At 41.8% G+C, this 18,855-nt stretch overlaps 1 protein-coding gene across 3 annotated transcripts in view; it reads left to right on the forward strand.

Annotated features, from left to right (window-relative positions):
- Nucleotides 1-18,855, forward strand: part of USP24 (ubiquitin specific peptidase 24) — a 99,344-nt gene that overhangs the window by 74,427 nt on the left and 6,062 nt on the right. For 2 of the 3 annotated variants that reach the window (XM_084852403.1, XM_084852404.1), the window contains 14 exons: nt 687-828; nt 1,740-1,890; nt 5,784-5,879; nt 7,065-7,168; nt 7,262-7,375; nt 10,135-10,231; nt 11,489-11,605; nt 12,825-12,917; nt 14,441-14,543; nt 14,749-14,870; nt 15,186-15,299; nt 16,842-16,907; nt 17,548-17,614; nt 18,136-18,214. In XM_084852403.1, the coding sequence (XP_084708529.1) occupies nt 687-828; nt 1,740-1,890; nt 5,784-5,879; nt 7,065-7,168; nt 7,262-7,375; nt 10,135-10,231; nt 11,489-11,605; nt 12,825-12,917; nt 14,441-14,543; nt 14,749-14,870; nt 15,186-15,299; nt 16,842-16,907; nt 17,548-17,614; nt 18,136-18,214 (1,465 nt within the window). The remainder of the gene's footprint in view (nt 1-686; nt 829-1,739; nt 1,891-5,783; nt 5,880-7,064; nt 7,169-7,261; nt 7,376-10,134; nt 10,232-11,488; nt 11,606-12,824; nt 12,918-14,440; nt 14,544-14,748; nt 14,871-15,185; nt 15,300-16,841; nt 16,908-17,547; nt 17,615-18,135; nt 18,215-18,855) is intronic. The other variant, XR_014790534.1, reaches the window with a different exon arrangement.

Consider the following 18,855-nt stretch of genomic DNA (forward strand, 5'->3'; position numbering starts at 1 on the left):
AGGGGATCATGCTAGCTCCTTTACTCTTTGCCTTCTAGTGAGCAGTGAAGACAGTCTTGTTTTGCTGTTAATGTTACTCTGCTGTATTGATCTCACTGCCATATTTTAAATTTTCTATTGTACACTGCCTTGAGGGCCATTGGGTGAAAAGTGGCATAGAAATATTTTAATTAAAAATACAATGAAAAGTATTGGAAAAATGTTTTTTAAGACCTGGGAATCTCAGGATGCATAATCAAATTGTATGTTTTTATGTGCATTTAGAATTGGGGAATACACGCAACTGCACTTGAACACTTTCACCCCCCATATATAATACATAAACACACACAAGCACACATGGCACTGTTTCCTGCACAGACCAGCTTTTCATATGAGGGTGGGGGGAGCAGAATATGTGAAGTGATCAAGAGGAGTGTGCACTCCGCTTTTGGAAAATACCATTTAGAAAACATACTTCTCTCAGCAGCAAGTTATGTCTGTAAGTAATTGCACTTCCATTTTTTGAATTGCTTATTGACCACTTAATCGTTAGTTTACCTGTGCCACATTGAGATGAGTAGATTTGCATTAACCATGGTCTTAAAGGTGTAGTTAGACCTTAACTACACCCTAGAAGTGTAATTAAACTGGAGGCATCAACTCACTCAACTATAAGGGTTTCCTTGAATATCTCCTTTTTACAGCAAATCCATATCCTGATGTTCGCCGTCGGTACTGGAATGCCTACATGCTCTTCTACCAAAGAGTCTCTGATCAAAACTCACCAGTCTTGCCAAAGAAAAGCCGAGTCAGTGTCGTGCGTCAGGAAGCTGAGGATCTCTCTTTGTAAGATAGCTTGCTTCTAACTCCAGCCATTTGATTCATGCATGAACAAAATGTTCTACATTTGGAAAGTCTGAACTCATTATGTGGTCAGTTGTTCACTTCAGTAATATCTCTGCATTATGCTACAATCCTGCATCCCATGTGCAAGCAGCAGGATGTGGACCAGCTCTTTCAAAAGAAGCCGGTGTAGTCTCCCTTTTCCCATCATGATGCTTCCATGGCTCTGTATACTGCAGCTGTGCTGAGCATACTCCAGTATAGCATGGCCAACCCTTTAACAGATGCCCCTATTCATCTCAGGCATCCAACATCCTTTTCCTCTTCCAAACCCTCACATTCAGCTCCTCTCCTGCTTCTACTGAGTTTAATAATAGGATATCTGTCTCTCCCACTGATGTTTTTGTAACTATCCTACCCTATTTTCAAATCGAATGTGTGTTTACCTTTACAGTGATAATGACACCCTGATAATGGACTAGGAAAAATGGAAATGTTAAAGAGAAAGCCACACAGATCAGTATTCTGGCCATTAACAAGACTTGGGGACTTGGGTTTAGTAAGATAGGTATTCCATCCTGAAGAGATACATCCCACAGTTTCAAGGTTATGCCTTCAAAGTTTCAGTGCTCTACCCTGTGAAGACCCCTTCTTCTGTATACTATCCATTGTCTGAAATTCCCCTCAGCTTTCCCTTAGCCATAAACATCTTCTTGGAAGTAGTCCTGAGCTTATGTTTAAGAAATTTCTCTGAACAGAAGATTATACGTTCTGCAGAGCTTCCTCATGTAAGCATTAATCTTGATTTAAGTAGCTTACAAAACTAAAAGATTTTGTAGGGAAAGCAGCATTGACATTTTATAAAGTATGATCAAATATATTTTCATCATTAAGCTTGCATGCATTTTTTTCAGATCTGCTCCATCTTCACCTGATATTTCACCACAATCATCACCACGGCCCCACCGACCCAGTAGTGACCGTCTGTCCATCTTGACCAAGTTAGTCAAAAAGGGGGAGAAAAAAGGCTTATTTGTAGAGAAAATGCCAGTTCGGATATATCAGGTAAACAATACAAATGGCAGCCAGATACGTTCAGATTTTCACAAGCTTGTTAGTTGAAATATAGGTATAAAGTTTAAAATGAATTGTGAGAATAAAACATTCCATTACAAAGATAATACTTATTTCAAGTTTGAGGAACTTTTCCAGAAAATACTTTCTCTTATCTTTTGGCATTCTGCAGTATTTTCTTAAGTTGTCTAACTAGCACAAAGCATTTATCATTCTCCAGGTTGATGTGAGGAAGGCATCCCTACAATGGGTTAAGTCCCTCTATCACCTGGGAAAAGGAGGGAAAATGTGGCAGAGTCCCTGCCAGTTCATCCATGGAGATTCTCTCCTATCTGCTGCAGTTTTCTGCAACTCGATCCTCTTCAACTATTCTACTTATACTAGTTACCTCTTTAGACTTTTTATCACTTCAACTTCAGCTTCTATGCTGTTTGTTGTGCTATATCTCGTCTTCCTTATGGTTCTTCCAGGAAAGGAAAGCAGTCAGAGTCATCTCCAGGCTTCCTTGAAGCCCACCAAACACTAAGTGGGCCCACATCCTCAGCCCCTCATCTGAGCTTGATTCCACCAAACACCCGTGGGAGAGAGGTCTAACGAGTCTCAGCCTGCCAGCTGTGGCTGCCTGCTTGAGGGAAGCAGTCATGGCCAAGGAAGTCGAGGCTTCTGTGTCTTCAGACCACACCACCCTCTCTGCAACTGATCCAGAGACCCTCAGGAGCAGAGATTGGGGGTTGATAGATGAAAGGATCAGGAGGCTGCCAGTGTAAAGGACAGGCACCTTGGTAAAGGGAAGGGTTAGAGTCATCTCCAGTTACCCCTCTCCCCCCCCCCCGGCGGATTCCCACCAAACACAGTGGGCAGCCATTTTGAATGCTAGTTTCACATTCAGTAGCAAGAATGAATCCATTCCTCCCCCATTACTACTCAGGAAAACTGAGCTTAGTGAGTTTGTAACCCCACCACCACTCCCAATCAGTAACATCTCATAAATTGATATCAGTCCTCTCTCAGCTTACAAAAGCTGTCTTGGACCAATTAATGACCATCTTCTAGACAGACATGTGCCAAGGCCAACTTGCACTGCTAAACACACCCACAAACCATGCTGTTCTGATTCCTTGCCCCCTGATCCGAGGATACAGCTAAGCCTCCCAGCTCTCCAGCCAAACACACAGCCTACTTCCACTCTTTGCCAGCGTTCCTCTACAGGCTCTCGAGAGGGCTCACCCAATCCCTGTTCTCCTGGAAGGGTGTCACTCCTAGACCTAGGTGCTCAAGACCATATGCAATGACTATTCCATAGAATTCTGGGAACCCCATCATCCTCAGTGCATCCAGTCTCTGGCATCACGCTCCACCACAAAACATCATATCCCAGGCAATCCAGCACTTTATCGACATTGGAGCCAGAGAAAAATTCACAGGCATTTACTCTTACCTTTTTCGTCATGCCCCAAAAAGATGGAACCTGGAGAGCTATACTGGACCTTAGTCACCTCAAAACAATATGTAAAATACAGACAATTCCTCATGGGGACACTCCAGACAATCCGGGAGGCCCTCCACAAAGGAGATTTCCTGTCCTCAATCAAACTGACAGAGGTTAATCTCTGCACACCACAGAAAATTGCTCCGATTCTCCTACCAAATTCATCATTTTCAGTACAAAATGATGCCTTTTGGCCTAACCTCAGCTTCACGAATCTTCACAAAAGTTATTGTGTCCTTAGTAGCACATCTAAGATTCACTTACCCCTACCAGGACAACCTACTACTCAGATCCCCCTTCAGACAAAGGGCCCTCAGTGACTTAAGCCTAACCATAGCTTGTCTCAACCATCACAGCTTCATCATCAACAAAAAGGGAAACCTTCAACCAACCCAATTCCTTCTTCACCTGGGAGAGTTTATCAACATCTCCATGGGCCACATTTATCTGTCCCTAGAGAGGGCAGTAAAACTCAAGCGAGAGGTAGAACAACTCAGCCACAGAAGAACTGCAGACCTGGTGGAACTAGTTCACCTTTTAGGTCTGGTAATATCCTGCCTAGGCATTGTTCCTTGGACACCTACAATGGCTCCTTCTCCCCTTTCAGACACAGATCACACTAAAAGAGCATCATGTTATATACCTTGCTCACCAAGTCAAAGACTCGTACCTATGTGGGAACATCCACAGAACCTGCAACAAGGAACACCATTCCACAAGCCTCAAAAGATTACACTGACCATGGATGCCAGCAGGTAGTTAGTTCTCAATAGACTCAGTACTTACAAGTTGTCCCACCCTAATTGGCAGTTAGCTTTAGCATTTCCCATCGTAGGGATGCCTTCCTCACACGAAGCTGGAGAACACAACATTGGTACTTACCAGGAAAGTTCCTTCTGAGTTGGTGTGCAGAAGGCATCCTGACCATACCCTAACCTTTTTGGTTCCTAAGTCTATTGTATTATCCACCATGTTCACCTGCCTCTTCATCTTCAAGGTCAGGCCTTCCCCTTGGGATCTAATTTCCTTTCCTTTATGTATCTGTCCTCCCTGGAAAGTTCTCACCTCTGTGGTCCTTATAGTTTTCCATTTATACTGGGGACATTTTTCCCCAATCTCTATTACTGAGCTGTCGTCACAGACAAAACTGGCAGGGAGGAGACTAGGATGGGCATACTCTGTCACATGGTCCCTGCTTTTTCAGGGCGATAGAGGGAGTTAACCCATTGTAGGGATGCCTTCCGCACACCACCCCAGAAGGAACCTTCTCGGTAAGTACCAACGTGCTGTCCTACCATACAAATTTGTTATTAGTTATCCATTTAACATCTACAAATGAAAAGGAAACTTTCAAACACAGTTTTGTGTATTTTTCTAGTGGATGTTTAAATTGATGACTGGAAATAGGTTCACTCCTTTTCTTGAAAAATGTTTTCCCTCCATCCCGTGCCTTCAAATGAAGTAGAGTGAGCATCAGACTATAGGTTAATCATGAGACTCCCCTCCACCCCCCAGAAGTGCCCAAACCAATGTTCCTGAAAAGTTCCCATGAAGGACCTGATGATATCCTGATATCTGTGCTCAGCATCTTGTAATCAGAGATACTGATACATTGATACTTCTTTTAAAGTAATTTAATCAAAGCAAATTGCTCATATTGTAGCAGTGATCGTCCATGAAATTAACTATTGTGTGAACTAGTTTTTCTGTATTGTAAATCTAATGCCTCTCAGTTTCAATCGATACCTCAATTCTGAATTTTCTCTGGAATTCTAGGTGCCCCTTCCTGTACCTTTCCTAGCACTGCAATATCCTTTTTGAGATTGTGAAACCAAAAGTGCACTAAGGGCAATATCCAGCATCGCACAAACAGACTTTCATTTGTGAAATGGGACTTCCTCTTCTTCTCTCTGCCCCTGTCCAAATCTGCCCTAGGTGATCCCCCAAGTCTTCTGAGCAGATTTGGGTGGGGAGGGGTCTGCTGTGGGGAGGAGGAATCCATTCTGCCAGTGGAGTCTGTTCTGCTGGCTAATGGACACAGTTGGATACAACATGTAGTATTTTATGGAACCGTGATAAGTTGATGTTTTATTTTCAGTCTCTTCCTATTCATTCCTCACATAGAATTTACCCTTTTTTCACTGCTGCAGCACACTGAGCTAATGTTTTCAATGAGCTTTCCAGTATGATTGGATTACCGTGGTGGTAATCGCAGCTAATTTTCAAACATAAAAATACATTTTCAAACATGCAGCTTGGGATATACATTGCTTCCAATGTCCTACTTTTTCATTATGCTTTTTAAAGAGTTGTAATATTGTAAATGTCATACATTTAGAGGTTTTGAATGTGTCCTCGGCTTATTGCTAAAACCAGCCATGTATTGTCTTTGCAGATGGTGAGGGACGAAAACCTGAAGTTTATGAAGAACAGAGATGTCTACAGCAGTGACTATTTTAGTTTTGTTTTGTCATTAGCTTCATTAAATGCTGTGAGTGAATTTACAGAGCAATCCCACCTCCAGAGGCCATTGTTTTAGATTTTGTGAGTTCCCTCCCATTAAAACCAATGGGAGGGACTTGATCTATGCCAGCTCCAGCACTGGCATAGAACAGTAGCTGAATCAGGGGTGTATCTGGGGGCCAGGAGACCTGTGGATCCTGCAGATCCACAGCTTCTCCCATAACACCCCCTGACCCACCCCCAGCACATCTCCTTTGCTCTTATTCCAACACGGGACTTCTGACATCAGAAAAGAACCACCACAAACGTTTCCACAGTGGCTACAGGGAGGGGAGGAGGACACCCAAGGTTGAATTCCCCTCCGAGGATTAACCTGTATCTCTGCCCTTGAAGGGGAAGATCCAACTAATCCTGTGGCCCCTGGGACGCCCTTCCAGGGACCATAGGATTGCAGCCCAAATCTTTCAGGTACTAAGCAAAGTCTCAGTGGAGTCTGGAGAAGAGAAACAGGCCACATTGTAATAACTGCATTTACTATTCAGCAGGAAAATCTATTTGAAAAATGAATGCATTGTTGATATACCACCCTCTATCATTAATTATGAAACTTCAATAAAATTGATATTTTATCTATAATAAAAATACCTAGACAGATCTAGCTGTAAGCCTCAAAGAGGCTTGGCTCCCAGGAAAGAAAATCTTAGGCTCCTGTTGTTTCCACTGCCTAGACAGTTCCTCTGAGCCCATTCTAATTCCTGGCTAAGCTAAAGGGAAGATGCAAAAAGGTTTGTTTTTTGTTTTTTTTAAAGTTCTTGCTGGATTGCAGCTCACAAAGGACAATCCAGCAGGTAGAAGCTGTTCTTTCCTGTTCAGCACTAAGGAGCTTAGAAGAAAAGTGGAAATCACCAGACCTTTTGCTAGGCCAAGTATTGGTAACCTGGTGCCCCCCCCCCCAATTATTTTGGACTACAGCTCCCTTAAACCCTATCCAGCACAGCCAGTGGTCAGGGATTATGGGAATTGTAGTCTAAAACATCTGGAGGACAACTGGTTGCTTACCCCTGGGCTAGGAACTGGAGAATCCACTTCACCTTTACCTGCATCTTAAAAGTGGTTTTGACAGCATCTCCATTCCTACCTGAGCATTATGTTTAAGAAACTAAACTGAAACACAACACTTGTGGTTTTACATAATTTAGTATCTTTCTCTCAGACAAAGTTGAAGCACACCCATTACCCATCTATGGCAAGAGTGAGTTTACAATTAGCAGTCCAGTTCCTCTTCCAAACATATCTGCGAACCAAGAAAAAACTCAGGTAAGACTTCATTTAAAGGAGCTTTCTGAAGGAAAATAGGTATATATCACATATTGTGGTCTTGCTGACATTTCTGTGTTTGCTTTGTTTAAGGGTTGATACAGAAGAATGGATTGCAACCATTGATGCTTTAGTATCTAAAAGTTTTGATGCTTGCCAATGGCTGGTTGAATATTTAGTTGAGGCAGAAGGACGAGAACTCATAAAGTAAGTATCTATTAGAGGGGGTCCCATAATAAAGCTTCAGACGTTCTTGGAGGAAACTGATTATCTGGACCCATTTCAGTCTGGTTTCAGGCCATGGTGCAGCACTGAAACAGCCTTGGTTGCTCTAACTGATGACCTATTCCGGGTGAAAGATAGGGGGTGTGCTACCCTGTTGACCTTCCTGGATCTCTCATCAGCTTTTGACACCATTGATCATGGTGTCTTACTAGATCGGCTCTGCAGGATGGGAGTGGGGGGCACTGTGCTACAGTGGTTCTGCTCCTACCTGCAGGACCAACTCCAGAGAGTTGTATTAAGGGCTTCCTGTTCTACCCCATGGCTATTAAGCTGTGAGGTGCCACAGGGTTCTATTTTATCCCCCATGCTGTTCAACATCTATATGAAGTCATTAGGAGTTTGGGGGTAGGGTGTCACTGGTACGCTGATGATACTCAGCTCTGTTTCTCCTTGGAGTCCGCTGAGGCGGTGAAAGTGCTGGACCAGTGCCTGGAGGCTATAATGAGCTGGATGAGGGCCAGTAAACTGAAGCTAAATCCTGCCAAGACGGAAGCTCTGTGGATTGGTGGTTCCCAAGTCTGGGAATTGGGTAAGCCACCTGTCCTGGACAGGGTTGCACTCCCCCTGAAGGAGCAGGTGCGTAGCTTGGGAGTACTCCTAGATCCATCCCTGTCACTCGAGCCCCAGGTGGACTCCGTGGCCCAGAGTACTTGGGGCCAGCTTTGGCTGATCTGCCAGCTACAGCCTTTCCTGCACAGGGATAACCTAGCCACAGCAGTACACACCCTGGTACCTTCCCGATTAGACTATTGCAATGCACTTTATGTGGGGCTGCCCTTGAAGACGACTTGGGAGTTGCAGCTAGCGCAAAATGCAGCAGCTAGACTGCTGACCAGAAAATCTCATAAAGGTCATATAACACCAGTTTTAAAGGAATTGCACTGGCTGCCAATACGCTTCCGGTCGGAATTCAAGGTTTTGGTGATGCCATTTAAAGCCCTAAGCAGCTTGGGACCTCAATATTTGAGGGAGCGCCTCTCCCTATATATGCCTGCCTGAGGACTGAGATCTGTTGGAGGGGCCCTCTTCTACATCCCACCAGTGCGAGACATACACTATGATGGGACATGGGAGAGGGCCTTTTCTGCTGTGGCACCCCAGTTGTGGAATGCCGTCTCCTTGGAGGCCCGATTGGCACATACATGGGTTTCATTTTGGCTCCAAGTAAAAACCTGGCTTTTTCCCAAAACCTTTGAAGGGTAAATGCATTCCCTGAAGTAGCACACTGTTTTAACTGTTTTATTATTTTAGATTTTAATTGGTATTAGTTTGTTTAATGGTTTAATATGGTTTTAGGTGTTTTAATTATTGTTTTATACTGGTTAAAGTGATTTTATCTGTACACTGCCCTGAGCTCTTAATGATATAGGGCGGGATACAAATGTTTTAAATAAATAATACCTTTTCCTTATTTCCAGTTCACATCTTGCCATGTTCATGCAGCTGTAGCCAAAATGGGACTACTTTCACACATGTGTGAAGGTATCAGCAGACTCAGGGTAATCCCAAGGTGTGCAGATAACCAAAGAAATCTTTAGGAGAGAATACCCTAAGTGTGGGGTGGGGCACCCCTGAAATCAGCTCCATAAGGACTTAATGACATGGAACATTGATGGAGAGGCAGAAAAACTGACAACTGGGTGGGAAGGGAAATGAAATGGAGTGGCTGGAAAGAGGATGAAGGAAGAGACACATAGATCTAAAAAGGATAGAATGAACCATCTCATCTGGGTAGGTCATTTCCTGAGTCACACTGAGAAGCTATTTTTAAATATCCCCAGGGATGGAGGTGAGAGCTTTCCATAGACATCAGTGGAGAAATGAAAGATTTTAACCTAAGATTGTTCATCCTACCCCTGAAAAATACTGAAAATGGAGGGCTGGGGAGAATCAAAATAACAGTTCTGTCAGTGGAACTAGGAGAGGGGCAATCCCCCCCATAACCCACCATACATTCTCAAAATCGGCTCCAGGGGGCTGGCAAACCCATCAGAGCACAGTTTTGGGTGGTGCAGGGGGGACGAGAGAGGGAGAAAGGCCCATCACACTAGTAGACTCTCACTAGTGAAGCGTTGGATGTTATATGACCAAGCATATTTCTGGTCCCTGTTTAGGAAAGCCAGTCTAAAGTGTTTAAGTATTAAGATGCCAGATACCTTGGAACTGAGTTAGAATTTAAGCCAAATATATGCAAGTACAAGAGACTGATCTACTCAGAGAGAGCCTTTTGGATTTATTTACTGTCAGAAGCTTTAAATATAATGTATGACATGAATATAAAAATGGCTGAGTTCCATTAAGGGAAGCGTGTGTGTGTGTAGGCTTGAGTCTGCTCCAAATGACAAGCTCTGACACGTTGAACGACTTCTAAGTGAAAAGCCTATCTACATTGCTTCAGGCAGTCAATTATTGCTTCCTTTTAATCTAACTATTTTGTTATGGTATTAAATCCTGCTGATTTGAAAAATTCCTGTCAGACACACATAGATACCATTTACATTCTATAAGATACTTTTAGTTTGGCTATTAACTGACCATATCCAGTCTTTCTATTCACAAAGAAGTGTAAATATTGGATTTCACAGTTAGAAAAAGGTAGGAATTGAAGATTTAAGCTACAACATGAAAGAGAAGGATTGTTCCTCATATCTTCAGTTTTACTGCATATGTGTGTGTTTCAGGACTTTTCTGCTGGAATGCAGTGTAAGAGAGGTGCGAGTAGCTGTAGCTACCATTCTTGAAAAAACCTTAGACAGTGCCTTGTTTTATAAGGAAAAGGTCAGTAATATGTAATTGCTGGATTGCTAAACCAATCATTGTACTTCTGAAAATAGCATGCTGTTGCTTTATTAATAGCATATGGTGCTTTTTTTCTCTTGCTCTTCTGTCTTAGTTTTAACAGGTGAACAGATTAAAGAAATGACTATCAGAGTCTTGTGACTTCTAAATTCAGGCATTCTATGGTTCTGTGATCCAGTGTGCCAGTTCACATGATCACTGCAGTTTGAACAAGCAGTGTTTCATGCCAGCGTGTGCTGGGTGTAATTGGCCTAATTGTACCTTCCTGGGCACAGCTGGTCATGTTGTCGGAACCTGGGCAGCATGGCTTGTTTGAGGTGGAAACAACCCTCAAATCACCCATGGCCTGTTGTTGGGGGTTTTTAGGGTTGTGTCCACCCCAGGCAAGCCATGCTGCCCAGGTTCGGACAACACAACAAGCTGCACCTGGGTGGGTAATTAGGGAAATGGCATGCGGCTTAAATAAGCCTCAGTGGCTTGTTTAAGCTGCAGTGATCATGTGAGATGGGCTAATCAGTCATTCTTTATTATGACCGTATCACCCATTCAGTTTAAAATATACAACACAAATAATACAACAATGACAACAAAAATATAATCTATCTGGTTTAGTTAAGTACAATCAGGATTCTGTAATTGTAATATATAAGTGTAGAACCCAGTATTTAGAGGAACACATGCTGTGATTCTCAAAAAAAATTTTCTGGTCCTAATGGCTGCAGAGATGCGCTTGAGAATGTTTGGGCAACGCCTGGTGAAACCTCAGGAGCCAGGGTAGGGCTTCCATGTCTAGTATAGCTCCTTGATTTACACATGCCAAAGTTGTTGTTGCTCTGCTTAAATTATGCCAACTTCTAAACTTCTGTGAGTGTTATACTTAACTGCTGAGGCACTACTCAAACTTGAAATTTTTCCCAGTCCTCCTGTGATGAGATTATATATGCTAAAACCTATGTGAACAAGTCCTTTTGTTCTGAGGATACATCTGACTCCTGAGATGTTCTATAGAAAATGGTTCAGTGAAGTATTAAGGAAGCAATGCCAAATAAACCAAACTACTTACATTGCATTGTTTATAAGCTAGCTTTGTGGAATGCTCATTTTTGCTGTCACTTATTTTGGCTGATATTTGCAAAGGTAATACTTTTACACTTGCCATTTATATGGTTAAATGTGCCTTAGTTGAAGCCACCATGCCTGATAGTTCAAGGTCTACTTTTCTCTACTTTTTGACAGCTGAAAAGTTTGCATCAGTTAGTGGAGGTGCTGCTTGGTCTGTTGGACAAAGATGTCCCCGAGAACTGTAAAAATTGTGCCCAGTACTTCTTCTTGTTCAACAGTTTTGTACAGAAGGTAAACCTAATAGTTGCTCTTCCACTTCTCTTTGATTATGAGGATCCCAGGACAAACTTATATGCTTTGGAAAATGTTACCATTATCACATAACAGTAGTTACTTTTTAGAAATCTGAATGTTACTTAAATGGGTATGGATTCAAAGGTGCTCTTTCCCAAGTGGAAAGCGACTGTGGCTAACGGAATGGCAGTTTCCAACCTAGCAGATGAGTGTTCCACAAGAAAAGTGAGATGAAATTCAGTGTTCTTTTCTTTTTTTAATTTCATGTATATGCCGCTTCTCCAAACTATGCTCAAAGCAGCTCACAGGAGCAATAAACAAATCATCAGTATTTATGTAAAACAAAAACATAATTGTAAACATATCAAATACATTTCGTAATGATCTTATGTCCACATTACCAAGCTAGCAAAAACATTGCAATTAAAGTCTACCTAAATATATGATAAACGTTTCATAAATAAGAACAATCACAAGATCTGCATAAGTTTATTTACTATTTTTTCTCTGGATTCCATATCTGTTATAGTTGAAATCTGTCCAGGTGCTCAGAGCAAGACCTAATGGCTGGGGAGACCATTTCCCCTTGCAATGGGAAACTTGTTTGCTCTTCTGTTATTAGGGCTGCTTTGTGTTCAGAGCTTTAAAATGGACCTGTTTGCAAGCAGCTCCTGCAAGCCTTTTGCACTAGGGAACTACATGCATCTCATGTATGGACATATAGTTGCACAACCCTTTTGCATACTGTTGTAGTAGCTCCATATATATTATTGTACAGTCTTCCACTAGTGCTTACTCAACAGTTCATAGAACAGCACTAATGAGTGAAGAACACATTCTGCTTATGCTTCTTTGGATCCAACTCATGAGAAACAAAATATTGTGCTTTTCAGTTAACTTTTGAATGTTGTTCAAATCAATATTATGGGGCACATTTTGTAAATCAATCACTAGGTTACTGTTAGACTAGCAGGCATGCAAACCTGAGAAAAAGGCTATAAATCACAAGGCAGTCTGGTGCTAAGGAGCCATTCAGAACTCTGCAGGCCAGTACTGTTGAATTTAAACCAGATTTGTTTTTAGGAAGTGCTTCATGGAAAAATCTATGTAGCATGATAATGAACCATAATCCAAAATATGCAATTACTTAATCTCTTTAAATATGTTCTGTACATGTTAAGGAATGTGACCCTATATTCTGTCTGTCATTTCACAGCAGGGTATAAGAGCTTGCGAGCTCCTTCTCAGGCATTCTGCCTTGAGGCATATGATCAACTTTCTTCTTGGCCCCAACCGGCAGAGTAACCAGGTAACAAGATACGCTTAATATCTAATAGTCAGAGTAGAACATGTGTTTCATTCTAATTCATATGCTAAGTTATAATACCAACTGTTGGGGCGTAAAACAGTCTTGCAACGTCCCACGCTTTCTGCTTGCCATTGCTGCAGCGGCTAGTGCATTTGGACACAAGAGTCCAAGAGAAACAGCAGAAGAAATGTGTTCCCTGTGTAGAGAGTTGATGGCCCAGAAAAAAAACCAGAAAAATTCAGGGGGAAAAACTTTTTTTTCCAAGGAGCATTTTTGTTTTTGTTCTGAAAAATTGAACAGTTTTGGAGTATGAAATATTTCCTTTTCGAATTTAAAACAAAGTATTTATATATTGTTACCCAGGCTTTACTCCCCCCAAAATGATTTCTAAAAACTGTAATAAGAACATTTTATACAAAGACTAGAGATATAAAATGTCTGCAAATAATTTTTTTTAATCCTCTCTGTAAGATTCCCAGCATAGTTATTTCTTATTAAATTTATCGATCTAAAGTATATTGTACTGATAGACATTTATGCTCAGTTTCCCAATATGTAAGTAGAGTCACCATCATGCATTCTTGATAGTAAATGTGCATTCTTGACAGCTTGGATTTTGCTCCGTAGAGTCCTGTGTTTCTGATGCTGTAGCAGTCATTTAGGGATCAATCCTACCGGGATAGGCAGCCACCTCCGAACTTGGAGGCAACCGCATATCCAATGCAGTGCAGGAGAAGCGCAGCGGGGATCGTCCCCTCCACACTTCAGCCACCCTGCATTTGTGGCTAGACAGCCGATTTCAGCTGTCTAGCCGTGGGAAGGAAGAGCAGGGGAAGTGGCTGCCGGACGACATGTTGGATGTGTCGTACTGGCATTTCCACCTTCCCCACCCCAGAACGCCCCCAGGAACGCCCTGTTTTTGCTGCTCTGCACTCCTCTTCCGAGTGCGGGGCCATTCCCTAACTGGGGGAAGGTCGGTTCTCAGGGAACCAACCTCGGCACATGAGTTCCGAGTTGGGTTCCCAGAAACCGACGTATCCTATGGCTATCTAGCTGCTGACTAGCAGCCATAGGATTGCTCTCTAAATGTAGTTCTAATCTATTCAGACAATAATTACAAATTTACTGAGTTTACTTTTAAAAGTTTTTAAATATAACAATAATTTTATGAGCAAAGTAAGTTATACATAAAATGACTTTAGGAACAGAAAGCCTCCCCAACCTGCTGCCCTCCAGATGTTTTGGACTACAGTGCCCAGCATTCCTGACAACTAGCCATGCTGCCTGAGGCTGATGAGAACTGAAGTCCAAAATATGTGGAGGGAACCAGGTTGGGCAAGGCTGTTTTAAAGCAACAAAGTGATTTTAGATCTGTAAAGAGCGCTACAAAAATAAGTATTGCTTATTTTACCCAAAAATTGGGGGGGGGGGGGTGTCCGTGGCCTCAACATTTCCAGAAATTTTACATCTCCACCCCTGTGTTTGTCTTCCCCTGTGTTTGTCAACCTTCTCTGCCAAAACAGAATCGCAGGTGGAGTTCAGCACAAGCTCGGGAGTTTGGATTCCTCCATAATACTGTGGCATTGCTTGTCTTGCATTCTGATATCTCCCCACAAAGGAATGTGGGTATGTCCTTCTGATTTGGTCTGAATGATCCAAGTTAGACAGTTCAATTTATTTATCTTCAGTGAAGATATTAAACTGTAATAATTTACCTATCAACACTCACTCTTTGTTTTCAGTGACAATTTTCTGTCTGCATATAAAGTTGTTACTGAGATCAGTGTTTTCAGGACTTTGTATATTTTGTGTTTTTGTATTTTCTTTTTAGCTCCTGGTCTGTTTGTTCTGCATCCACACCTTAACATTACCACCTCAGGGCCACTTCTGGCCCTCCATGAAGAAGTAGAAGCTTTGCTATTCCTGTCTGAGGGGAAGCCTTATTTAATGGAGGTAAACTGCTATTTTAGGTCTGTAGTTTATGATGATTGGGTTGTAATGCAAAAAGAGCATATAAAACAAGCCTTTCTCACAATCCATCTTAAAATGTTGCGTATCTTGAGGGAGATGTAAGCCAAGCTGTGAAGGCAAGTGAAGAAATACCAAATAAGAGCCTTGTGAAATGGCTATCCAGTAGTAAAGTCTATTTGGCAGGAAGGGCAATCTTTAGATAAAACCTTTTAAAACCTTTATGGCAAACAACCCACAGCTGCTTTTTTTTTTTTAGAATAGCTACCTAGCAGTTTGACTCTTCTTTTTCCTCTTTAGGTCATGCATGCCTTGAGGGAGCTGACTGGATCGCTGCTGAGCCTCTTTGAGATGGTGGTGTACTGCTGCTTTTGTAATGAGCACTTTTCCTTTACCATGCTGCATTTCATCAAGGTAAGGAGAAGCTAGTCAGAATAAGTTTTCAAAACGTGGCCTGTTTTAGAGTTGCCACAGTGCCTGAACATTCATTGATGGATGGGTGTGTGTGGGGGGGGGCGGGTATTTGTGTATGTAACTGCAGTAGCACTGTGCCATATAGAATCTAGCTGTCTGCTGTATAATGTGTTGGCAAATGGTGATACTTTAAAATCTAAGGACTTATTCACATTTCATCTTACTTGGTTAACTACTGCAACATGTGAAAAGGTGGCCTTCCGGAGAGTTATGAATGGCTGGATTTTCTGACATGTGTCAGAAGACACATGCATTTACAGACACTGGTCTGTAGTGTGTGTACTCAGCAGATACCTTTGGTTTCGTATTGGAATGGGTGACTTTCTTGCTTTCATGATTCTTGACAGAGCCAGAAAATTTGTGCCGCGCCTTCTAAAGTCTGAAAATTATTTATTTATTTATTTGATTTGTATCCCACCTTTCTACAAAGAAAAATAGCATTCAAGGTGGCTTACAATCATAAATCAAACTTGATTAGAACAATAATTAAACAGTGTGTTAAATCACAATACAAACCCAGCAACAACTGAATAAAAACAGCACCCAACCCAACAGAACTGCTTACACGCCAAAGTCCTGCTTGAATAAAGCAGTCTTTGCCTGCTGGCAGAAGGATAGCAGAGAGAGAGCAAACATAGCATCTTTTGACAGGGAGTTCCACAGCCTGGGAGTAGCCACCGAAAAGGCCCTTTCCCACGTCACCATCAAATGCACCTCTGAAGGTGGCGGTGTCAAAAGAAGGGTCTTTTCCCAAGACCTTAAGACCTGGACAGGATCATATGGGAGAAGGCAGTCTCAAATGTCAAACATGGTCTGGTTCACATGTCACAACCACAATCCCAGTTGCTCCCGCTGCAAGCAGGAGTGGCTAAACAACCCACAGACCTTTAATCGATGGTTTGGTTGAAGTTACATGTGAATGAGGAAGTTTGGGATGTCTTTTCAGCAACAAGCCAGAGAAACAACGCAACAACGAACCGTGGGTTCTTTCCCTGGCTTGTTAGAGGAGAGGCAACCCAAAGTTCCTGGCAGAAATGTAATGCGAACCAAACCATGTCTGGACGGTCTGTCAGTTGTTGCAATGTGCAGACCGAGCCTTTGTGTGGGTTTTCAGGAGGCAGGAGCTGTGCACTGCATGTGTGTTTCCTAGCCCAGAGCTTCCATCTCTCCCACTCCTTCTCTAACTTCCCCCTTACATGTGCCAATCTTGCAGTCTGCCCTCCAGCATCCTAGCCTTTGAACCAGTGCTCTTCAGAGAAAAATCCACAAATAAAGAATTCTGCCACCAGAGTTTGTAAAAAGCTTGTTGAAATATGCTTCTCTGATTGCACTGGTTTCTGATAAAAGTGCAAATATCCAGCACCCTGCTCTAATTCACAGACTTCAAAAAATACAAAGGATTATATAAAACTATTTCATCCTAGTTCTTATGCTCATGTATACGCAGTTCCACCTGCTTGAACCTGTGTCTTTGCATTACAGAATCAGCTGGAGACCGCTCCACCCCATGAACTAAAGAACACCTTCCAGCTGCTTCATGAGATATTGGTAAGTGAAAGGACCTTAATACCAAATATTATTTCGCTTTTTTTTGTTACTGCATATCTACGTATATACCGCATTCAAGTATACATGAAATAACAAAAACTAAGACATAGCTCTAGCTTCTAGGAGATTATTTGTGTAGCCCATATATTTTATGATAATGCATATTATCCCTTAGTAGGTCTGGTTTTTGTAAGTAAGGAAATAATGTTACTTTACTATTATTTGTCTTGCTGGCTTAACAGTGGGTATAATCTAGCCAAAATTGATTAATTCCAATTAATTTCAGTGGGAAGGTAACATAGCTTAACTTCCATTAGCATCAATGTAATTGATTTAAAGTGTTTTATGCTTGATCATAAGCTATTTGGCAAGCTTACAAAAGTTGGCTTGGGCCTAAATCGTAAGGAAAAGGATGAAGATGCTACACAGTGCATTCTAGTAGAATGCTTGCTCCAGTTCGCACAGAAAACTGATATGTGGACATGACTTCAACAATAATCTTGCATCGATCTCTGATCTTATTTTTGTTCTCCTTTGGCACTGAGTCACATAGTACTAACATCTGAAGAGCTAGAGCCTGTAACGGTAACATAGACACCAAGTGCCACTTATAATCAAAATTTTCTCCTCCTTTTCACAGATTATTGAAGATCCTTTACAGATAGACCGGATCAAGTTTGCATTTGAGACTGAAAATGGATTGCTAGGTTAGTAGACCTGCTGTGAAGAGTTAGTGACAAGAATCTGAAGAATGCATGCAAAGAGGATTTCGTCTTTTCAGCTGCCTGGCAAATAACTTTGAAATAGATGCATTTCTGAAGCACCTATCTGGCAAAAACAAAGTTTTAATATCTCTATCCTTGGATGGATGGATGGATGGATGGATGGATGGACGGACGGATAGATTCAAACAAGAATTAGGAACAATTTATGATTCATGAACTGTTAGAGGAACTATTTTTTCATTGTGAAGACAACAATTCGTATGGAAACTGAAATGCTTTTTATCATTTGGCTACTGCATCCTTAAGTGGTAGCAGAAGAGTAGAATGTTGTCTATTGTACAGTTTAAAAGCTCACACCCATTAAGGTTCTACACTCTGGTTAGCATAAACTGTGGTTTGACATGGTCTCTGAACTGAGGTATAGAGTCTCATCTTGCTGTACAAGTCAGGGTCCATTTTTAAAGTCATTAATACTACTTAATATCTTTCTCTTCTTTCAACAGCTCTGATGCACCATAGTAACCATGTGGACAGCAGTCGCTGCTATCAGTGTGTCAAATTCTTAGTCACTCTTGCTCAGAAGTAAGTGTAACAGTCAAGGAAAGTGATAGTGAGCTTTGTTCATATTAAGTGCTTTTTAAGGAACTGCTTTGAGGACCAAGTATTGCCAATTCTTCTTTTCTTTCATCCTTGATAGTTTTTTCAGCCTGAAGTAGAATGTGGGGATCCATTGATCAGGCACCGATAACAGGCTTACCGAAATTTATTTATGCATTTACATTTATTACAGATACTAGGGCGGTGGGGAAATAAAACCATGACCAATAAGCCATATGAAACAAAAACAAGCAATGACTAGAATTAGTCATACAAAATAGGTTATATAATAAAACAAAAATCATTATCAGCATAACGCAATTGAAGCCAAAACTAGAGCAGACTAACAGGTATACCTAAATTAAAATGTCTGGGCAAATAATGTTTTGACCTGGCGCTGAAAAGAATGTGGTGTCAGCACCAGCCCTACCTCTGTGGGGAAGGTATTCCACCATTGGGGCTTGCTGTGGTGAAGGCTCTTTTCATGTGGAGGTACACAAAGAAGAGACTCCCCTGAAGATCTTAAGGCAATGAAAGGGTGGTATAGGGAGAGGTGCTCTTTCAAATAATTGGGCCCAAGCAGTTCAGGGCTTTAAGCAAGCACCTTGAATTAGGCTTGGAAGCAA

Source organism: Heloderma suspectum, chromosome 4 (assembly GCF_057233095.1).
Source record: "Heloderma suspectum isolate Gila_16-S chromosome 4, 16-S_ref, whole genome shotgun sequence".
Lineage (NCBI taxonomy): Eukaryota > Metazoa > Chordata > Lepidosauria > Squamata > Helodermatidae > Heloderma > Heloderma suspectum.